Below are 15,951 nucleotides of genomic sequence, written 5' to 3'. Positions count from 1 at the left end.
TTTATTAACGCTAGGTTGGGATGGGAGCATGCGCTCAGAGCGTCTTGTCGCACCCACCACACGACAAACCACCTGGATTGGGACCCAAGTGTGGCGGGTGACACCTCAGCAGCACATGGCAACAGTGTGAGGTGCTTTTTTTTTTTTTTTTACGGTGTTTAAAGTTTTTATATTTCACAACACGTGACGTGTGCTCCAGCGGACGCTACTGCTACGCTAGCGGTGTACTGTTTATGCCTGCGTGCGTACTTTACGTAAATCAGGAAGACAGCGCAGTGTCGGCTATCATCACGGTGAGAAAAACAACGTTCGGCCTCGTTGTGTTGTGAATTGCCTGAAACAGCCATTAAATTCCGAGGACACCTCGCCCTAAGATCCCTGAAAAAGATGTTTAATGACTACGCCCATCATTCCAGCAAACATCGGGCGCGAGGCGAAACAATCCCTGGACTGGGCGTTAAGCTCATCGCCAAGTGAATACAAGCACTCACATACACACACTGGCGTCATTTTAACGTCGGCAAATCCCCAAACCTTCATGTCTTTGGATGGAAACCGGACCACGCTGTGGAAACCCACCAGGGAAACATGAGAACTCCAGGCAGGGGAACACAAAGGACGTGAATCCTTGAGAGGCAGAAGCGCAACCGCAGTGCCACTGTGTGTAATTATTAAGAGTATTCATTATTTAAATGAAGTTAACGACTTATCTGTAAAATGTAACATATATGCTTTAATGCATTTCATCATGAAAGTGATATCAAGTATAAATCCAAGGATTCTAAATGTGCAGAGAGTTGGAATATCATAAATGTAATGCAGGGGCGGACTGGGCATTTGGGCAATGCCCGGTGGGCTGCGGACTCTGGTCTGGTCTTTGGGCCGGCCATTTCATGAAGTAAATTTTATGTACTTATTGCCCAGAGGTGACTGGGCGGTCTCGTGGTCTGGAATCCCTACAGATTTTATTTTTTTCTCCAGCCTTTGGAGTTTTTTTTTTTGTTTTTTCTGTCCACCCTGGCCATCGGACCTTACTTATTCTATGTTAATTAATGTTGACTTATGTTTATCTTTTATTGTGTCTTCTATTTTTCTATTCTTCATTTTGTAAAGCACTTTGAGCTACATTTTTTTGTATGAAAATGTGCTATATAAATAAATGTTGTTGTTGTTGTACTGGTTACCGTTTGACATCCCACCCATGGAAAGCGGCGTGGATTCACTAAGCCTCTGACAAATAAGAGACACCTATGGCGCACGCAGGAAGAAGCCACGCCGGAGGTGAATCGCCATATGCAGAGTGTAAAACAGTTTGCGAGGGGTATCCCATGGGATCCTTAAAACAATCCTTTACAACTGAGGTTAAAACACAATGAAGTAAGCAGTCTTTAAAAAACGAGTTTTCGGTTACGACGCACGACCGCGTGCACCATAGCAAACTGTTTTACACGCTACATACAGCAATTTACATCCGCGACAAACATGCGTCTTCTTAGATACTCCTGCAGGAACGCGGAAAGTCTACGTGAGTCACAGGTGCATGTGGACTGTGCAAAGACGACAACGACTCGAGTGACGAGTTGGAGGTGGGCACATGAGCGATGGCGGTCCGCCAGTTTTCAGTCACGGACCATTGTGTGGTGGTTCATTCCGTGCATTGCTACAATGTTGCTTTTCTTGCTGATTTATTACATTACCGATTTTTCAAATGTTCATTTTCTCCCTGTGCTTAAAAATCATTAAAAAAATGGCCTGATTATACGCCGCAGGTTGGCTAGTTAAAATTAATTTTGTAAACTATTAAACATTATCTTTCCGGTACTGCAATTTACTGTATATCGTCCTATATGATAATACCGTATTACGTCATCAAGTTGTTTTAGTTGTCCGTGCACAACGTTGCAGCTCAAAGCTGCCTTTTCTGTTCCGATACTGCTACATTTCAGTTAGCATATACATTATTGCAATTTATTTTATCTCATACCTAGTATTTGATATACTAATAATTAGTTTAGATTATGGTTCATTATTCGTTCATTCTCAGCTTTACACTGAGCACATACTTAAATATAGGGATGCCCTTAACACGACTCAAGTCAAGTCAAGTTGAGGAGCCTGCACTGGCACAGTGTGCTGCCGCACCCACTACATGGCGAAACAACTCGGGATCCTAGTTGGCAACCCCCAAGGCAAACATGCAGTCCAGTCCTACCCTTCAGAAATGACCCTCCATCTGCCACAGCCTGGTGTTACGTGGGTGACCCCTTGGCCTGGTCCAGCCAGTTGGGTCCCCGACAATGAGGATCTTACAAGCCGGATCACCCTCGGGGGGAAAACGCGCCACATGGCTGTAGTGCCGTAACTGACACTCCCCCACAATGCAGGTCATGTGCCTCATTCGGGACTCCATGAGCAACACAAAGTCAAACCAACTGTACCCAACGATTTCCCGGAGAGACACCGAACCAATGGAGTCCAGTCTTTGTCTCAAGTCACTGGATAGTGTCCATGTCTCGCAACCATATAGGAAGCGGCAGGACTCTAAAGACTTGGACCTTCATCCTTTTGCGGACATATCAGGACCACCACACACCTCTTTCCAGAAACCTCATGACGCCCCATGTTCTCCCAATCCGTCTACTGACTTCACAGCAAGAGTCACCAGAGACATGAATGTCACTGCCGAGGTAAGTAAACCTCTCGACGAGGTCGACGCTCTCTCCGCAGACAGACACACTGCTGATGGCCGTGCCCAAGAGGCCATTAAAGGCCTGGATGTTGGTTTTTATCAGGACACTTACAAGCCCAGACCCTCAGACTCCTCGCCGAGTCTCTCGAGCACCCTGATCAGAGCCTCCATTCAGATCACAGAATCGTTAGCAAAGGCAAGATCCGTAACACAGCTCGCTCCAACTATTATTCCTCTACCATAAATGGTACTAAGACTATAGACCTAGAACGCTTTTTAGAACTGTTAATAAATAAACTGTTAATAAACTCCTCCCCTAGCATGACCCCAAAACAGCTGAACAGCGTCAGACTTTCTAACATTTCTTTAATACCAAAACTGATCAAACCTATCACAGTTTCCCCTGTTTTCCCGCAGTTGCAATCTCCATCATCAAGACTCGCTTGTTTCTCGCCTGTTGACTCTCTTGCCATCTCTGAACTTATTAATAAGTCTAATTCCTCCTCCTGTCTGCCTAATCCTGTCCCCCACTTCTCTGCTCATCCATAATTAGTACTCCTGTTGCCTTATTGAGAACTGCCTGTTTCATTTCAGGTTCTGTCCCTACTGCCCTCAAAACTGCTGCGGTTACCCCAATCCTTAAAAAACCTAACCTGGATCCTTCTTCTGTCTCCATTTACAGGCTTTTCTCTAATCTCCCTTTTTTAGCTGAGATGATGGAACGCGTGGTTGCTACACCACTCCATGCTTTTCTTCTAGACAATACACTCTGTGAGCCTTTTCAGTCTTCTTTCGTACACTTCACAGCACTGAGGTGGCTCCTATCCATGTAGTTACTGATCTTCTCTGGTCTGCAGATTGCAGTTCACTTAATGATCTCCTCCTTCTTGACTTAAGTGCGCCATTTGACCCCGTTAATCATGAAATCCTCCTCTCACGTCTCTCCGCTGTAGGGATCTCTGGCTTAGCCCTTCAATGGTTCACATCATATCTCTCTAATAAGCAACAGCTTGTCCTACTCGGCCGATATAAATCCTTCACCTCACCTGTGTCACGTGGTGTCCTTCAGGGTTCAGTCCTTGGGCTGTCACTCTTTCTACTTTATATCCTCTCTTTCGGTCAGATTATTCGCAGACATGGTCTTATCTTCCACTGCTATGATGACGATATACAGTTATATCTTAGTACACATGACTCCCCTAGAGACTCGCCTCCCAGCACACTCACTGACTGCATCACTGATCTTAAACTATGGATGGAAAATAACTTTCTCAGACTTAATGCCAATAAAACTGAAGTGTTACCAGTAGGCCCAAATTTACTAATGTCTAAGGCGTCCACCTTCTCTGTTTCTATTGACGGTACGCTTGTCAAACCTGCTCCTTGGTGTTTTGTTTGACTCATCACTTAACTTTGAGCTACACATTAGGTCTCTGCCCAAAATGTCATTCTGTCATCTTCGTAACATTGCTGAACTCGGTCCATTTTTGTCCTTTAATGAGGCTCAGACTCTGGTTCATTGTTTCTTCTTCTTCTTCTGGCTGCTCCCATTAGGGGTCGCCACAGCGAATCATCTTATTCCATATCTTTCTGAACTCTGCATCTTGCTCTGTCATATACATAAACCTTCTCTTAGGCCTTCCTCTTCTCCTCTTCCCTGGGAGCTCCATCCTTAACATCCTTCTCCCAATATACCCCTCATCTCTCCTCTGCACATGTCCAAACCAACGCAATCTCGCCTCTCTGACTTTGTCTCCCAACCATCCAACTTAAGCTGACCCTCTAATGTCCTCATTTCTAATCCTGTCCATCCTCGTCACGCCCAATGCAAACCTTAGCATCTTTAACTCTACCACCTCTAGCTTTGTCTCCTGTTTTCTGGTCAGTGCCACCGTCTCCAACCCATATAACATAGCTGGTCTCAGTATTGCCCTGTAGACCTTCCCTTTCACTCTTGCTGATAACCATCTATCTATCTATCTATCTTATTTTGGCTGCTCTCATTAGGGTTACCACAGCGGATCATCTTCTTCCATATCTTCCTGTCCTCTTCATCTTGCTCTGTCACACTCAACACCTGCATGTCGTCTCTCACCACATCCATAAACCTTCTTTTATGCCTTCCTCTTTTCCTCTTCCCTGGCAGCTCTATGCTTAGCACCCTTCTTTCATTATACTCATCATCTCTCCTCTGCACATGTCCAAACCAACACGATCTTTCCTCTCTGACTTTATCTCCCAACCGTCCAACTTGAGCTGACCCTCTAATGTCCTCATTTCTAATTCTGTCCATCCTCGTCACACCCAATGCAAATCTTAACATCTTTAACTCTTCCACCTCCAGCTCTGTCTCCTGCTTTCTGGTCAGTGCCACCGTCTCCAACTCATATAACACAGCTGGTCTCACTACCATCCTGTAGACCTTCCCTTTCACTCTTGCTGATACCCGTCTGTCACAAATCACTCCTGACACTCTTCTCCACCCACTCCACTCTGCCTGCACTCTCTTCTTCACTTCTCTTCCAAAATCCCCATTACTCTGTACTGTTGATCCCAAGTATTTAAACTCATCCACCTTCACCAACTCTACTCCCTCCATCCTCACCATTCCACTAACCTCCCTCTCATTCACACACATGTATTCTGTCTTGGTGGTCCTACTGACCTTCATTCCTCTCCTCTCATATCTCCACCTCTCCAGGGTCTCCTCAACCTGCTCCCTACTCTCACTACAGATCACAATGTCATCAGCAAACATCACAGTCCACGGGGACTCCTGTCTAATCTCATCTGTCAACCTACCGTAATTCCCTCTTCATCGGCCTCCCTGCCAAATCTATACAGAGGCTACAGTAGATTCAGAACTCCGCAGCCACACAAAGCATTCTGCTTATGTCTCCCCTGTTCTCTCCCAGCTTCACTGGTCCATCAAGGATTAAATTCAAGATTCGGCTTCTCCTCTTCAAAGCCCCACATAACCTCTGCCCCTCTCTACCTCACTCAGCTCCTTACACTCCTTGTCGCTCTTGTGGAAGAATAATTTTAGGATACATAGCATTGTAGGAAACTGGTCCTTACAGTTTAAATGGGACTTTAACAAGTCCCAAAGTGGGGAGTGTGGAAAAATAAGGTTAGGATAACATAGTTCATCTTCAAGAATTAGCAAAAGGTTAATATCAGAAACCTGTTAAGGGTCACCAGGAAACCAGACAAAATGTCAAGTGAACAATAAAATGTACATTGAAATATAAGAATTGTCAGTCAGTGTCCAACCCACTATATCCTAACACAGGGGTCTGCTGGAGCCAATCCCAGCCAGCACAGGGTGCAAGGTAGGAACAAACCCCGGGCAGGGCACCAGCCCACCGAAAGGCACACACACCAAGCATAATTTAGGATCGCCAATTCACATAAACTGCATGTCTTTGGACTGTGGGAGGAAACCCACGCAGACACGGGGAGAACATGCAAACTACATGCAGGGAGGACCCGGGAAGCGAACCCAGGTCTGCTAACTGCCAGGCAGAAGCGCTACCCACCGCGCCACTGATGCCACCCTACTCATGAAAGTGTATATATAAATATAAGAATAATTAGGAATATTAGGAAAAATACTGAGATGGTCAAGAAAAAAAAATATGTACCAGATGTAAGGTTTGGTGTAATATACAAAATGCGCTGAAAGATGACTAAGAGATGACTAAGCAGATGTGCTATAAACGACAATGGACAATTGTTATATGCACAGAAATTTCAAGGGTGGCGGCACAACTCAAAGGTAGAAGAAGAACCAGAATATAATAATACTAGCAAAATACCCGCGCTTCACAGCAGCAAAGTACTGCCTTAAAATTTTTATTAAGAAGAAAAGTAAACCTTTTTAAACTGAGGGAAAAATATGCCAATAATTATTTGTTAAGGATCTCTTTGTATACCACATTGTCATTTCGGCCCTCCAGTTGTAATATGACCAAGTTGTGCGCTGAGCTTACTCTTGAGCATGTAACGTACAGTTGGCCATGTGAACAGTAATCTTGTCTCAAATCTCACAGCTTGGATTGCTGCTCTCATAATCGGTTTGAGTTTCATGGTTTGTTTCAATTACGTCAGTATTTGTAGGTCTTGTGTTGAAGTGACATTCGGCATCTGTCAAGCGTTGTAAGCACACAACCAGTTTCATCGATAACTTCACATCCAGCTTTTGAGAGTTTAAACATTCATAAACATCAAAGTGTCCACTACTCAAATCGTCACCTGTCAATCTAAGATGTTTAAGAGGCATTGGCGGTTGTCGAAAGGTGTAAAATATTTGGCCATTTTGGTACACTTGAAAGCGACAACCGAACAATTCAGCGGCAGCCATCAACTCACATGCAGATCAATAGGTGAAGGGCTTAAGCATTTCACTCTTCTAGTGCTCCTGTGTAGTCTAATTATCTCCTGTACCGTCATCAGTCCACACCTTGAACCTGTCCCAGTCATTCAATACATAAGACACAATGTTCCTCCAGATATCAAGAGTGAGCCTGATATGGCCGTGCAATATGTAACAAAGTGAATGGAAAAGGTAGGTGCCATCTCCGGGCATGGAAACCACTCGGTAAGTGACAGTTCTTTGAACGATGGTGATCACCTCGATAGACATGTTAATGGGGGTACAGTTGGAATGATAAAGGAAATGTGTACCTGAACAATGTAAAGTAAGTCTAAAATACCTACACAATAACTATAATCGTAATAAATGAACAATAAAACAGCGCAGAAACCGTGGATTAAATAAAAAGTCTGTAGTTATCAGCAGGGAGACGTGAATCCCGTGGCGACCGGAGGGACGGACGGCCTTATATAGGCAGGCAGCCAACAATGTGGGAGGCGTTGGGATGGGACACCCAATGCCGCCTCACACGGTGACCGAGCTGCAGGCTATGGACGTATATATGTACGTAAGTAGGATTCAGTTAGCGTTGGGAACCCGCGTACGAAATTTCTTGAAGATGGGCCTATAGGTAAGAAAGATCGTTGGAAAGTTCAATATGGTGGCTGACAGTGGCGTCATACCACTGAAATAAGTACGTACATCAGTTTTGGTTAGCGCAGGGAAGCCATCTACCAAATTTCGTGAAGATGGGGCCATAAATAAGAAAGTTCAACATGGCGGACGTTGTCGATCGTTATGACTGATACACGTAGAATTTCTAAATGAAGCCTGTTTAACTTTTGTAAGTAAGCTGTAAGGAATGAGCCTGCCAAATTTCAGCCTTCTACCTACACGGGAAGTTGGAGAATTAGTGATGAGTGAGTGAGTGAGTCAGTGAGGGCTTTGCCTTTTATTAGTATAGATAAGACTTTTATTTTCTATAAATCATTTGGGTGTAAACCAATGAACCAATCAGAGTGAAATGTACGCATTGATTGACACTGTATATTAATTCAACATTTTATAAAATGAACCTCTCTCCTTTGTTTCTCGGACCATTCTGGCCAGGCTGTAACGGACTGCTTTTGATGAACGCTCCCTCCAAGGTATTTTGCTGAGGAGTCATTAAAAGATACCATGAACAGCTTTTCTCCTGTCTGATACACAATTTGTCCTGTTTGGGGACATTTCTTTCTTTAATTAGATGTTCAATTTCGACAACACTCTCTCAGGTCCTAGAGCGGTCATCTCCTTACCGTCCTACGCACCAGACTCTCCACCCTGGCCACTTATGGCCCCTCTTCCTCAAGTCTCTCCGAGTTTGCTCCTCTTTCTCCACGTTTAAATCTCAACTCAAGACTTTCATGTTCGACGGACATTTGTCTTCTGTGTGATCTTTATTTTTCCCCCATCCATATGTAAAGCGACCTTGAGTTTGTGAAAGGCACTTTATACATACAACTTCTTATCCATTCATTATCCAACCCGCTATATCCTAACTACAGGGTCATGGGGGTCTGCTGGAGCCAATCCCAGCTAACACAGGACACAAGGCAGGAAACAAACCCTGGGCAGGGCACACACACACACCAGGGACAATTTAGAATCGCCAGTGCACCTAACCTTCATATCTTTGGACTGTGGGAGGAAACCCTTGCAGACATGGGAAGGACACACAAACTCCACGCAGGGAGAACTTGGGAAGCGAACCTGGTCTCCTAACTGCGAGGCAGCAGCGCTACCCACTGCATTATTATTATTAGAATTATTATTAGAGTTGCCTGATGCCCCAACCTGCACATCCCAGAGGATGATGGAGGCAGTGACACTCATTTTCATGTCACACTTTCATTAGTAGGGTGGCACGGTGGCTCAGTAGTAGCGCTACTGCCTCGCAGTTAGGAGACCTGGGTTCACTTCCCAGGTCCTCCCTGATTGGAGTCTGCATGTTCTTCCCGTGTCTGCGTGGGTTTCCTTCCAAAGACATGCAGGTTAGGTGCATTGGCGGTCCTAAATTGTCCCAAGTGTGTGCTTGGTGTGTGTGTGCCCTGTGGTGGGCCGGTGCCCTGCCCAGGGTTTGTTTCCTGCCTTGCGCCCTGTGTTGGCTGGGATTGGCTCCAGCAGACCCCCATGACCCTGTAGTTAGGATATGGCGGGTTAGAAAATGACTGACTTTCGTGAGTATTATTGGGTCTCACTCTCACAAAGAGGCTCAAGAGATGTTTTTTTCAATTGTAGAAAAACTGAAAAGGCATCCAGCAGATTACCTGGGCTGTAAAGACTCCATGAGGTGATTTGGCTTTGGCCGAGCGAGGATTTCGATTCTTTTGGAAGGCCTTGCTCTCAGTGCGTACTGTGACAGCGTCCAGATGGGCTCCTGGTTTCCCCATTCCAGCCTCTTACTGCATTTAAGAGAGGAAAAAGAAAATCGATCAATAATGAAGGCCGGGGGACACTTGGACCCACAGGGATCTTAAGTGGGGTTTGAGACTTAGGAGTTACAGTATATAGTAACTGGTATGCTTTCCACATTAAGGGCAGGGCGCCAGCCCACCGCACACACACACACACCAATAACACACTAGGGACAATTTAAGTATTACACATAGCAAGTAAAAATGTGAGTGTTGACTACACAATGGGCAGTCAGAAAACGGAGAGTCCACCTTATGAGAAGGATTTAGGAGTCATAGTGGACTCCAAGCTATCAACTGTCAGACAGTGTTCAGAAGCCATTAAGAAGGCTAACAGACTGTCAGGTTAGATAGATAGATAGATAGATAGATAGATAGATAGATAGATAGATAGATAGATAGATAGATAGATAGATAGATAGATAGATAGATAGTTTATTAATCCTAAGCGCCTTGATGCGTGGAGTACAAGTCACAAGAGGGTCTGCTCCAGCTTTATAACACACTGGTGAGGCCTCATCTGGAGTACTGTGTGCAGTTTTGGTCTCCAGGCTACAAAAAGGACATAACAGCACTAGAGAAGGTCCAGAGAAGAGCGACCAGGCTGATTCAGGGGATTCACTAGCTCCTTCATGTTTGGGACACGGGCACATTTTTTTTTCTTTGATTTCCCCCTCCTCTGCTCCACAATTTAAAGTTACCAATCGTACAATTCGGACATCAGGATTACAGAGCACATTGCCGATTTTCATTTAAGGACATTTGCAGACATTTCTGTCACACGACTCTTTTTTTATCGTGTTTTGTGTTTGTATTTTTAGAGGGAGCTCAGATTTCTCTTCATCTACTCCAAATTGCTTGATCTGATATTTAATTTATCTGACTGTTGTTTTTCTGTTCATTGCTTGTCTCACCAGATGATTTGTTTTAGTAGTTTTGCTCTCCTGTACAAATTGAAGTCTGTCGGACTCATTCAACTTTTAATAGTTGTCCTGGAGTGGAAAATCTTCCATTTTTCAAACTGCACCCTGTTTAGATTCAATTTTAATCGTGTTCATTACAACGAAACCAGGGGCTGAACTGAATTGATCTGACTTTAATTTCAGGTACTTCTTGTAGATTCTTTAATGTACCGTAGGCATTTGTCCCGGTCGCTTTCTTGTCCAATTACTTTATGACCTGGAAATGGGAAATAAGCACAGATTTGCTGGCATTTTCCAAACTACTAGTGACGTCTATGACAGACTTACCAAGGACCTGAAATCCATGCCATCCCACAACTCCTGTGCTTTGACAGTTCCATGAATCTGCGTATAAAGCCAAAAACATGATTGTCACTTCACGTTCAAGTTCATCACCACAAATCAAGATAACAACAGCAAAAAAAAATCAAAGTGTTTCTGCTTCTGTGGCTCGGCTCAGAAGTCATATTTTTCTGTCCAAACTTATTTAAATGCTGATGTTATTGCTATTCTTTTGTTTGGAGTTACATTGGAGATGAGAGACTGGTATCTCTGCAGCCTGGAGACTCCGCCCTGGAGCTCCAAGTAGGTGGAGTTAACTTACACGACAGTCCTTGCCATTATTTGAGTGCCATCTGTTGGAATGAGAAATCCAAGGCATTTTAGTGGCACAAATGTTTGTGATGCTCCATCGGTTGGAATGACAAATGCAACGCTTATGCCAATACTATATGCCATTTGGTAGAGTCTGGTACCTTTGCAGTCCAAAGCCTCCATTCAGGACCTCCAAGTGAGAGGAACCAATTTACACAACAGTACTTGGCATTATTTGAGTGCCATTTGTTGGAATGAAAAACCCAATCTATTTTAGTGGTATGCATGATTGTGATGCACCATCTGTTGGAATGACAAATGCAATGCTTATGTAAATACTACGTACTATTTGGTAGAGTCTAGTAACTTGGCAGTCCAAAGCCTCCATCCATGAGCTCCAAGTAAGTGGAGCTAACTTACATAAAAGTACTTGTCATTATTTTAGTGCCAACTCTTGGAAAAACAAATCCAACACGTTTTAATGCTACAGATGTTTGTAATTCACCAACTGTTGGAATGACAAATGTAACACATTCTATTACTACAAATGTTTGTGCTGTGCCATCTGTTGGCATGACAAATGCAATGCATATGTCAATATTATATGCCATTTGGTAGAGTCTGCTATCTTTGCAGTTCAGAGCCTCCACTCCGGAGCTCCAAGTAGGTGGAGTTAACTTACATGACAGTCCTTGCCATTATTTGAGTGCCATCTGTTGGAATGAGAAATCCAAGGCATTTTAGTGGCACAAATGTTTGTGATTCCCCATCTGTTGGAATGACAAATGTAACACATATGTCAGTACTATATGCCATTTGGTAGAGTCTGGTACCTTTGCAGTCCAAAGCCTCCATTCAGGACCTCCAAGTGAGAGGAGCCCATTTACACAACAGTACTTGGCATTATTTGAGTGCCATCTGTTGAAATGAAAAATCCAATGCATTTTAGTGGTATGCAAGTTTGTGATGCACCATTATGTTAGAGTGACAAATGCAACGCTTATCCAACCATCCATTATCCAACCATCCATTATGCAACCCGCTATATCCTAACCACAGGGTCACGGGGGTCTGCTGGAGCCATTCCCAGCCAACACAGGGCGCAAGACAGGTAAAAAACCCTGGGCAGAGTGCCAGCCCACCGCAGGGCACACACACACACACACACACACCAAGCACACACCAGGGTCAATTTAGGATGCAACGCTTATGCCAATACTATATGCCCTTTGGTCAAGTCTGTCACCTTTGCAGTCCAAAGCCTCCATCCAGGACCTCCAAGTGAGAGGAGCCAATTTACACAACAATACTTGGCATTATTTGAGTGCCATTTGTTGGAATGAAAAATCCAATCAATTTTAGTGGTATACATGATTGTGATGCACCGTCTGTTAGAATGACACATGCAATGAATTCTTTAACTACAAATGTCTGTGATGCACCATCTAGCTGTAGGAATGACAAATGCAATGCTTATGTAAATACTACGTACTATTTGGTAGAGTCTAGTAACTTGGCAGTCCAAAGCCTCCATCCATGAGCTCCAAGTAAGTGGAGCTAACTTACACAACAGTACTTGGCATTATTTGAGTGTCATCTCTTGGAATAACAAATCCAACACATTTCATTACTACAAATGTTTGTGATGTGCCATCTGTTGGAATGACAAATACAATGCATATGTCAATATTATATGCCATTTGGTAGAGTCTGCTATCTTTGAAATCCGGAGCCTCCACTCCGGAGCTCCAAGTACGTGGAGTTAACTTACACAACAGTATTTGCCATTATTTGAGTCAGATGCGCCTCCCACAACCCTAATCATAACCGTAGTGTAACTGGATGGAGCTCTGGAGGTCTACAGCTAGACTTTATTGGTGTTCACTGGAGTCGATTCTACCCGAGATTTGTAAAAGCAGTGTTAATGCTTTTGATGCGCCATTGGTTAGAATGACAAATACAATGCATATGTCAATATTATATGCCATTTGGTAGACTTTGGTATGTTTGGGGTCCGGAGCCTCCACCCTGGAGCCCCAAGTAGGTTTAGTTACCTTACACAACAGTTCTTGCCATTATTAAACTCATATAACCCTCCCCCTAATCTTGACCATGGTGTACCCAGGGTGGAGCTCTGGTGGTCTACAGCTAGACTATATTGGTGCCCATTGGAGTTGACTCTACCTACTTAGACCACCCAGGTGTCAATCCACCTAATTGGACCTACAGAGTGGAGGCTCCGGACTGCAGACATACACCATCATATGCTTGGAAGATGGAGTCTTTTCAGACAACATTCGATGTAATACAGGAATCAGCCAGCAGAGGGCACTGGTGCTGTACGTATTCCTTGTCTCTCTCGCTCTCTCACACAGAGGCACTCTTAGATCCTCACTTGAACTGAATAAAAATTGAACATTCAGTCTGCAAACAGAAGGCCCGTACTGTTGATGTTTGCTTTTACAGAACGTGGGGTCACAATAACGACGGCACACTTCATTTACCTTGCAGTCGGAGAGGCACTGGAGTAGAAAGCTGTGGAAAAAAAAAAAACAGAAAACAGAAATTAGAGATGCCACCTCAGTGCCAGTCCAGACTCTCTTCATGCAGAGCTCCTGGCTGCCCACCACCATTTGAAACTCTGACTCTTCAGTGGGTTTAAGAAGTGTTTGAAGACCCCCTTGTTTGGGGAATTACTCTCTAACTGTTGAAAACCTTGGAATTGTAACTCACTTGTATTTTGTTCAGAGATCTTCACTTGTGGTGATCAATGTTGTCACCTTGCCCTGTCACACTTGTTCCCAAACAGTCCCCCAGACTGATTTTTGCTTGATTATGCGGACCTCATTGGTAAGTTGCTTTGGGTAAAGGCGTCTGCTAAGTGAGTAGATGTAAATTTGAATTTAAAAATGGATCTGACAGGTTTATTAGGTTCCTGTTTTGTGTCAAAAGTTCTGATAGATAGATAGAGTGAAAGGCACTATACAACAGATAGATAGAGTGAAAGGCACTATACAACAGATAGATATGTGAAAGGCACTATACAATAGATAGATAGATATTTTATTTATTTTTAAAATAACCTTTATTGTGAACATAAGAGAAAATATCACTAGAACAATATACACAGTCAAATGACAAAAAGCCAAATTTCAGAATAAGCAAGAGAGCCATACATCAGACCCCCACTACTCCCCCTTTACACTCCTTCAACTCCACATTAATAAGAACATGTTGTTGATGCCCACCAATACTTTTCATTCCCAGATGAGCACCAGTTTGCCCCCCTCCGCAGCACACAGTACCAGTCCTGTCCCCCATATTTCACTGAACATTTCTAAATTGTTTATTAGCTTGTGGTACATAAATTCGAGTTTCAGTCGACTTTCAATGAAAACTTTGAAGAGCAGCAGTCCCCATGAGGTTTATTGACAGACAGACAGACAGACAGACAGACAGATAGATAGATAGATAGATAGATAGATAGATAGATAGATAGATAGATAGAGATAGATGTAAAGGCACTATATACTGGATAGATAGATAGATAGATAGATAGATAGATAGATAGATAGATAGATAGATAGATAGATAGATAGATAGAGGCACAGCATAATAGCTTTTTATTTTATTTTTAAGTCTGTTTACAGTCAAATAATGAACAAATACAAATCTTCAACGTGTTCAATAGTTAGAGAGACAGATACTGTAGGTAGTCTCTAGATGGCACTTACTATACATACCTAAGCCCTATTTAGCCCCTAACAATCACTTCAGCTGTGACCTGCAGTTGTCCAACTAAACTTGAAGTTTACATACATATGGACATAGACAGATAGACATGAAAGGCGCTATATAAAACACATGTATATGCTCTACGCTGGAATGCAGTCTGTTATGGTGGCAATTGTGTTTATTTCGATAGTGATGGTGGGAGTGCCGGGGGATTTTAAAAGGAGTGTTGTGTGCGTGTTTTATCCAATGCTGAGTAAATAAAATGTATTTATTACAACAAAACTTTATAAGATGGATAGGAAAGCCACTATGATAAACAGATCGGTCTGACAGGTACGAGCGTCACGATATGATCGATGTGGGTATTATGTGTATGAACGGTTCAGTATAACAGATTGTTTTTTTATTTTGTCTTTCTTCAGTCAAAGCGATCCCCTCATCACTTGGGTCTCCTCGATCTTCCTCGCGTCTTCCTCCTGCGGTCCCCATTTGTCACTGGCCAGTGGCGCTTGGGCTCCTTCACACACGTTACTCCCCCCCCCCATTGGCAGACAGTATTAGAGACTAAGGACCACTTTAAAATCACATGATCACGGGGTTCATTGCATTTCGTTTGTGCACAGAGTGTCTCGTTCATCGTTAACGTCCCCAGTCTGGCGTGCAGCAGACTTAACGTTTTTATGCACCATGGCTGCTTCTGTCATCACCGGTTTCAAACAAAGCGACTTTCTAAATCCAATTCTTTCAATCCTTCACTCCACCACAGCGCAACACAAAGTTCCATCTTACCTGCTGGTGCGCTCGCCATTGAAGAATCCCGAGAAAGGCGCCCTGGTGACACCGGAGCGCCCAGTTAACGTCGCGCTGATGCCTTCAATACCGCATTGTGTGTGTCGCTAGGCGCTGGCAGCGCCGTGTAAAACTAGCAGGCAGATGGCCGCGGGCTCAGCGCCATAGCAACTCCGCTGAAACCCGAGCAGCAGCAGCAGCAGCATTCCTCTGTGACTGTCCTCTCATTAAGTGACAACTATCTGTCAAACTGACCACTTCTTGTGTCCCTGTGTGCGGGTGTGGGCCCTGTGGTGGGCTGCCTGAAGAAGGGGCCCGAGTTGCCTCGAAAGCTTGCATATTGTAATCTTT

General features: G+C 43.9%; 1 protein-coding gene across 1 annotated transcript in view; it reads right to left on the bottom strand.

The window, feature by feature from the left end:
- Window positions 1-15,735, bottom strand: part of LOC120532109 (testicular haploid expressed gene protein-like) — a 36,562-nt gene extending 20,827 nt beyond the window's left edge. Inside the window, exons 1-4 of the mRNA XM_039758005.1 lie at window positions 15,601-15,735; window positions 13,581-13,611; window positions 10,771-10,827; window positions 9,374-9,508 (exon numbers count right to left, since the gene is read on the bottom strand). Coding sequence (XP_039613939.1) covers window positions 9,374-9,508; window positions 10,771-10,827; window positions 13,581-13,611; window positions 15,601-15,619 — 242 coding nt within the window. The 5' untranslated portion in view covers window positions 15,620-15,735. The remainder of the gene's footprint in view (window positions 1-9,373; window positions 9,509-10,770; window positions 10,828-13,580; window positions 13,612-15,600) is intronic.
- Window positions 15,736-15,951: the final 216 nt, after the last annotated feature.

Source organism: Polypterus senegalus, chromosome 7 (genome assembly GCF_016835505.1).
Source record: "Polypterus senegalus isolate Bchr_013 chromosome 7, ASM1683550v1, whole genome shotgun sequence".
Classification (NCBI taxonomy): domain Eukaryota; kingdom Metazoa; phylum Chordata; class Cladistia; order Polypteriformes; family Polypteridae; genus Polypterus; species Polypterus senegalus.
This window is presented reverse-complemented; position numbering and strand designations above follow the sequence as displayed.